At 40.8% G+C, this 8,234-nt stretch overlaps 1 protein-coding gene across 1 annotated transcript; it reads left to right on the top strand.

The window, feature by feature from the left end:
• Window positions 1-492: 492 nt before the first annotated feature.
• On the top strand, window positions 493-5,594 carry LOC139203251 (fetuin-B). The gene is made up of 7 exons (XM_070832943.1): window positions 493-726; window positions 1,805-1,915; window positions 2,182-2,269; window positions 2,943-3,109; window positions 3,591-3,698; window positions 4,206-4,292; window positions 5,097-5,594. Exons 1-7 carry the CDS (start codon window positions 493-495, stop codon window positions 5,592-5,594), a joined length of 1,293 nt encoding a protein of 430 aa, XP_070689044.1.
• Window positions 5,595-8,234: the final 2,640 nt, after the last annotated feature.

Below are 8,234 nucleotides of genomic sequence, written 5' to 3'. Positions count from 1 at the left end.
TGACCCCGGGTGGTGAGATGCTCCTATTACAGTCACAGAACATGACCCACATTGCAAGTCTGTCATACTTATAATGTGGTGTAATGTAAATTTAATGACTATTGCATTAAATTATCTCTCTTGAATACACCACATGCATCTTTTGGTCAGGATTAGAATAGCCAATGCACTCAGAATAAAGTCCCCTTATCTTACTTGTGCATGCATATATACGTGTTAATATCATGAATTAAATATTTGTCATTTGTCATATCATTCATCATTTGTTGTCTTATTGGAATGCTTGTTCTCCAGGTTTAATGAATTACTTGAATATTCATTCACAAATATCAGTCCTCTGCCATCAAATACACTTTGTCCTTGGCATCATTTCAACATCTCTGTCCTGTTTTGATTCCAAAAGTCACTGCAGGGACTAAACGCAAACACAGGAGAACAAACTTTACTTTACAGCAGCTCTGTCTTTTAGCTCCTGTCCGAACCTCTGCCACCATGGACAAATCCATCTGCACAATATTACTGCTATTATCCCTGCTGTCCGTTCACACTGTGTGTGTGTACGGCGAGGGTCTCGCACTGACGCCCATTGAACTTGCTCCCATCCCCTGTAATGACAAAGCAGTGGAGAAGCTGTCTCGTCTGGCTGCCACTTACATCAACGAGGATCGCACCGATGGCTATAAGTTTGCCCTCAACCGCATTGCAAATGTCCACCTGCACGCTCAGGTTAGTACGGAGACAAATGTCCTGTGGGGAAAGCTGCCCGGGGGTTGTTGTAATACTCTGTCAGTGGGTGATTTCTTTATGTTTAACAGGGGAAGTGGGGTGGAAAGGTTATTTTCCCTGCTCTTTCTACTGAAATATCAAAACATTACAGTGAAAAAAGGAAGTCACACATTGATAGATTAAACCAGCCGTGGCCAATCTTCATGTCAGTGGGATTCCATTTGAGAAGATTTGTGTTTTGTTGTCAGACATGACTGTGCACAGTCAAACTTCTAATCAGAAATCATCCTCTGACATGTGCCGACTCTCACTCTGGGGAAATTCTAATGAAATTTCACCCTGCTTCTGACAGACTTACTGTGGTACCCAGACCCAAGTTTGGGAACCACTGGACTACATCAAAGACATGAAAAATAGCAGCAATTACATTAGTGTGCAACCACTAAAGACTAAAAACAACAATAAATATTTGTTATTTGCACTCTGTTGTGAATGGCTGCCATCATTGCATGTCGCTTATAATAAATGTGGCATTAAAACTGAAGTAGAGGCTCTTATGTCATGGACTGAGACGCCATCTCCTTTCACGCCTCATGAAAAAAGACCTTTAGGACTGAAGTGAGTGTTAATAAAGTCCAGGTCATTTCAGTCCAGAACCACCGGGACAAACGTTACACAACAGGCTTTATGAACTTCATGCTGTCAGCAGCTGAGGGCTATTGTTGCCCTACAGTGGGATAGATCAGTTTTTAAGGGGCTCAGTTCAACAACCAGAAAAGGCTGCTATTACACCTGCTCAAAGTGTTGACATTTGTTAGTATTGTCAAAAGCATCAGGGGGAATTACACAGAGCGGCTCCTAAATGTGTCTTTAAAGCTGTAACTGAACAAATGAAGGTGCTTAACAGAGGACATCTCATGAATTTGAGCCTCAGATGCACACTAGGATCTGTGTAATGCTTCTATTTTTTCCCCATAAACAGAAATACCGGTGGATAAACAGTGCTGTTGGAAAATGTGAGTGCACAACATTGTTTGTATCTCCTCTCTCTTATTGCGTGTGTTTGCATTGTGGTCAGGGCCCAGCGGGCAATGTGTATTACCTGGACCTGGATGTCCTGGAGACCAAGTGTCACATAGGCAGCCCAAAACCATGGAAACGCTGTGACGTCAGACCATTCATGGAAACGGTAGGACACACACACACACACACACACACACACACACATCTGCTTCTACTATACCTGTGAGGACACTCACTGACATAATGCATTCCCTACTCTACAAAAAGTACAGTTTAAAAGAGTCACAATATCATATTTGACAACTCTCTTGCACTTTTATCTTGCATTTCTGATGTCAGGTCTGTTTCCAGTTATGTCACATTGCCAAATCTGCGTAGTGAAGTGGCTTTGATTGTTAAAACTCAGTTTTCTTTCTGTCTTATTCTTATCAGCAAATCTCTGGCAACTGTAACACCACCATTCTGCACACACCGGAGGGATACTCCTACCTGTACAGCTACGACTGCACTCTTGTCCCAGGTAACAAAAACATATCATTAGGTCACCACTTTGACATTGCCAGTTAGTTTCTGTATTTTATTGTGCGCTGTGTGGCAGAAAGATGGATCTCAGAATAGACATTTCGATCTGTGGACATTTTAATTTGTCACAAGCTGGTGTGACTAATAACATTAATAATGGCTTATTGGCACACCTAAATGGAACTGAGCCTAAATCAATGTAATTAGTTACACCTGTGCCATTTCTATCTATGACAAACAGAATGTCAGCTATTAAAGAGATGTATTAGATTCACACTAATCTCAAACCGAGAGTTGATATTTATCATTTAAATCACTTGAAGGCCATGAACACCTACAAAGGTGTCCAAGGAAATTTCGCTTTTCTGACTTCTGAGCAAACTCGAGATGTGAATCGTGAAGCTATAAAATTGTCCTTCACTCACAACTAATGACATCAATCAATCTTGATCTGTACAGTCCTGAGAAAAAGTTTAATTAGCCAAAATAAGTTTAAGCACCCGTGTGGATTGACTATTTGAACATGAAATGTTCCAAAACAGTTTTCTAATTGAGTTCCTACTTAATTACTCTTTTTGTATTGCTCATGTGTGTCTGCTCAACATACACGTCTAGAATACCATATTTATTCATTTGAAATTTACTTAACTTAACCATCTATATTATCATAGATCCCCCAGGGAAGCTCCAGCAGACCTGTCCAACCTGCCCCCTCCTGCTGCCTGTAGACAGCCCACACGCCACGCAGGTTGCTCAGGTCACTCTGGCCTCCTACAAGAGACAGTCCACGCTCGGTGCAGGGCTCGGGTTGAAGAAGGTCACTAGAGCTTCGGCGCAGGTACCACTGCAAATATGGTTATCAACTTTGATTGGACAAACAAAGCTGTGGGGCTGATTTCATTGAACAACAGTGTGTTGAATGTTGTGTTAAACTGGGAAATTACACTTAAGGAAAAATCGCTCAGCGCACGTGAGCAGATGGTACAGTGCACCTTTGAGCTTCTGTGTGCCAGATGAGTACCATTACTGCTCCACAGTAACCATAATGATACTAGAGTCTGGCAAGGTTGCAAAGGATTACTGACGGCACTTTAGGGCTTGCTGTCTGGCAAGGCTTTTGTTTGGGGAGAAAATGAGGGATTGAATAGTTCACTCGGGGGCAAAAGCTCAGTATATTGCTCTTCCTTGCATACAGTCTTTCACCCAAGGTAACAATTTTTGTGCTAAAACCAAGATGATAGCCATTACTTTAGAGCACCCATACCAACACTCTGTATGTGTGTCTGTGTATCCAATTTGCCCTTACCATATGATTCCAGGTTGTACCAGTGAAAGCCAGCTTCGTGGAGTACACAGTCCAAGAGTGTCCAGAGGGAGTGACAGAAAGAGGCACCTGCCAGCGGCTGACACTCGACTCTGACACAGAGGTACTCAACACAGAGACTCAACAGATTCTAAATTAGACCTTACAATGCTAAATTGGTGCAGTGCATCATTTTAATACTTGAAAATTCATTAAAAAAAACAGACGTTGGCGTATGATTAACATCACACAACATTTGTCTAAAGATGACCATCTATTTTAATGATTGATTCCTGTCAATCAGACACTGTTATGATGATAATTAATGCTCAGAAAGCTCAAGTAAACATCAGTCAGCCAGAATCTTGTTTACAATCACCGAAGCAGGTCCTGGACATTGCTTGATGACATGACAGATTAATTTCTACTCTTAAACACTAAAACGCTGCGGTAAATGATTCTTTCACTAAAGAAGCCTGACAAGCTCTCTCGTCCTTATTTTCATTATTTATCTTATTATTGATTTGTATACTTTTTGATCCTCCCTGCTCTTATAGTGTTGCTTTTTTGTTGTTGTTGTGACCCAGTATCCTGAAAGACTCTGATAAAACGTCTCATCCTCTGCCCTCAGACTGCAGGTTTCTGTGCAGGATCTGTGCACGGAGACTTGGACTTCGATCCTGATGTTCAGGTGTCCTGTGAGATGTTCAAAGCACAGGTACAGGAAGGAGTTAAAAAATATTTACCATCAGAATCAGAGACAGGTTTATTACCAACAGTCATCACAGTCAATACATACATTTTATGCCTAACATCTTTGAACTTTTTTGTGAGAGCTTTCATGTCCTGTCTCGACAAACATGGGCAATAAATGAAATAAATGGGGACCTATATGTGAAATTTGACTTAAATACTGTCAGATAAAATGATGTTTATTCTCCTTTGTCACAATACGTGAACCATGAGAATATGCTAAGTAGAAGAAAATAGCAGTAGAAAGGTTTAACACTCAACGTATCAGAAAAATATGAGCACCCTCCAAAAGGACAAAACATTCAAGTGCATTAAAAAAATATAAATCACTACAGAGCAAAGTGCAAAAACTTCAGCAAAATAAGAAGTAATATGAAGTGCCAATCACTTCACACTGTGGCAGTGTAGTCGGGAATGTAATAACCCACTGCCTGGCTGGGATTTGATGAATGTTTTGTTTCAGATTCTACTAAAGCAACCTTAAAAATGATAATTTAACTTTCTGAATCAATGCCAGTGGATGTATAATTATCCTGTCATATCTTGTGTGTTATCTTGTGTCTTCAAATGTATGTTGTGCTTGTGTGTGTTTTAAACGTATGTGTGAGATTTAAAATTGTATGGTTCTGCGCTATAATTAAGTTGTCTTCTCACTCCTTTTTGGAGTTGGCATGTAATATAATATTGCATGAGTGAGACTCTTTTTGCAGCCAGTGAGAATAAGTTTGTGCAGCATCAGTTTGGTGTGATCTTGTCTCTTCGTCTGCAGAATGTGGACGCCCTCGGACCGGTGCAGCCTCAGGGTCACGACCTCCCCCAAGACCCTGCGATCCCAACCTTTCCTCCTATGATCGCTGACCCAGTGACGGATATGCTGCCTTTCCCCTCGGACCCCACACTGCCCCCTGCTGTTCAGCCAGCACCATTTGACCCCACACCCATCCACCCTTTGCCCTACGACCCCCCTGTTGTGATTAACCCCTCTAACCCCCTCATCTCATCTTCCAGCGAGTCTGCTGAAGATCTAGTAAACCAGCAACAGCAACCACCGGGCACTGGTCCTTTTGATTCATCCTCTGAGGAGATAGGAGGCCCCGTGGCACTGAGACCACCCGTTAATTTCCGCTACCAGAGGCGTGACCGCAAGAAACGGCAGGCCTTGAAAGAGACCTCACCCTCTCACAACCCCATCTTCCTGTCTGATTTCCCCAGTGGGCCTTCTCCTTTCCGCTCCTGCCCTGGTCCTTCCCGATACACCACAGTTTAACCAGTGATGCTCAGGGGTCTATTTGTTCATCTTTGATTTATCCAGTGAGGGGTTGGTACGATAAACTGCTCCACTCCCTGTCACTGTAGGCTCGTAATAATTTGTACTAATGAGAGGAGCACTACCTCTTCTCACTGGCCTTGAAATGACCTTTCAGTTGTTACTGTAAAACTGCTCCAAATGCAGTTTGAGCTTAAACCAAATGTATTTGAATTTGAATACACTTTGGTGTGAATCCCTACCAACTACTTAGAGAAGTTAAATACCTACGCTAAAAGATTAACAATACTTACAGTATGTATCTTAATCGTATATAAAGCAACATTTTGATTGTTTTGAGCTGAATATTTAAGAGTTGAAACGACTAGGCAATTTATTCATCAGTCAGTTGAAAGATAATTAATCTGCAGCTATTTTGAAGTCTTTTACAGAACAAAAATATTAAACATCTGCTAATTCCACCTTCAAAAATGTGCTTTTTGTGTGTTTTTTAAAAAGATCTTCTGGATTTTAGAGTACTAGTCAGACAAAATAGTGCATCTGAATATATGACTTTGGGCTCATGGAGATCGTGATCATTTTCTACAAATTTCTGACATTTTGAAGTCAAAATGATCAATTAATTAATAAAAATCATGTTAGTTGTAGCCCAAAAGCATTTTGCCTCAGTGCTCTCATACATGTGATGTGCTGAACACAGTGAACTTGATGACTTTGATCATGGATGAATTCATTTATTGTTTCTTTGAATGTGCCCCTAGAATGTTTTAATAAGGGAAAGGAAAATTGAGTGAAATAGAAAACAAAAGAACATTTTCTGAGTTTTAGAGATGGTAAAATTACTGTGAGATAAGCTAGACGTACTGTGAAGGGATGCAACCGAACATAGAGGGAGCACAAATATAGAGAAGTGGTCATTGAACGTGGTTACTTGACCACAGCCAGCTTTACAAAGACGTCCAGTGAAGCAGAAGAAAAGTCAGAGTTTATTGGGACTCTTCTCCAGAGGGCCGACATTGTGGCGAACAGCACTGAGGCGAAAGACAAGTACAAACATCTCAGGAAAGTTTTAAAAGCTTGCAGCTACCAAAAGTGGATCTTTTTCAACGCAGAGGCTAGAGCTATTAGAAAGAGCAGGCCGACACAGAAGCAATGCAGTAAGTCCACCAGTACATGCGGCTGGTGTGTCACTCAGTCTGATCATCAATAAATCTAGTCAGAAATTTGCCCTCCGATAAAAAGCACCCACCAACAGCAATGTACGGTTCAAAGCATTGATAAATACAGAGATCTATATATCAGGAGATGAAACACAACACGGACAGAGCAAACCCCACTGGTCAAGAAGCAGTAGTCTGTCATCGTTTAAAGGACAGTGGAAACTCGTTTGAGGGCAGCAAAGTACAAGCATTTGACAGAGAGGACGTGTGGTTTGAAAGATGAGTGAAAAAGGCAAAAATAATCATCCTGAAACAAAGTCAGGAAGGTTGCTACACTGCTGCTATGTTGTCCTGACATCCATTCATACAGAAATCAAACTCATATAATGGCCATATAACCTCGTGTGAGAGTTTTGCGTGATATCAGGAAGACCAACACAGATTTAAATCACTGATGAAGCTTGAAGTGAGTGTCTGACTGAGCGTCAAAACATCTTGTATGCGTTTATTTCTGAATTGCACACTTTCATTCAAAACCTGCTCAGTTTTTCTCTCATTTCCTGGTTTTTGTTTGAGCTTTCTGCACTGAAAGAAATCCACAATGCTGTAGGTCGGAGATAGAAAGTTCATGTGTAAGCGACCCTCTGATCATGACCCTACTTATCCTGCTTATGATCCAGCTACCTGGCTCGTCGTTCACTGACTGTGTGATGCACTGAGCGGACGACATTAGCTTGTAGATTCAGAGTTTCAGATGGTAAATACACTTATTAACGTTTGCTTGTTTTCTTTTTAAAGAATACCTTTCAATTATTAGATGTATTTTTGGTAAAGATAAGGGAATAGATGTGGCTGGTAAATTTCAATCTTTGGGTCAGACAGTTGTGAGATCCTCAAATGTGCTTCACTAAGGTGAATTGATGGTGTAAAAAGCACATCATGGGAGAGCAAAAAAGACAAATGGAGACTGAAAGTTCATTCTTGACCATGAAAACATTAGTTGTCCAAACAATATCACCACTCAGTTGCCATTTTTGAGCTTTTGAGCTTCCCAAACAGAGGTTGTCGACCAGAAATCAAGAGCTCCATTTTGACAAAGCCTTGGCTTAGATTGATCCCTCATAATATATGTTTATAACATCACTCTGTTGGATGCTTTTGAATATCAGAGTAATAACTAAAAGTTACAATTTCCATTGTTTATTGAGGCTTTTATTTTGAAATATTAGAATATTTGCTAAACCTCTTGCTGCTTTCAAGCGTTTCAAGGAATTTCTCCACTCCAATTTCAGGTCTTTTAAACATATTTGTAAATATATTTGTCGGCATTGATTCTGCATGTAAGTTTCCAAAACGAAACAAGACGTGAAACAGCAGTAATTAAGGAGTCATTTCTGCATTTTAAAAATCGAGCAGCACACTTCATGCGGCAGGGGGCGGGAGAGGCCTGCAATGTAACAGTCAACTCAAACATTGTGAT

Source organism: Pempheris klunzingeri, chromosome 6 (genome assembly GCF_042242105.1).
Source record: "Pempheris klunzingeri isolate RE-2024b chromosome 6, fPemKlu1.hap1, whole genome shotgun sequence".
In the NCBI taxonomy this organism is placed as follows: domain Eukaryota; kingdom Metazoa; phylum Chordata; class Actinopteri; order Acropomatiformes; family Pempheridae; genus Pempheris; species Pempheris klunzingeri.
Note: the sequence above shows the minus strand (reverse complement) of the source record. Positions and strands in the feature narration are given on the sequence as shown.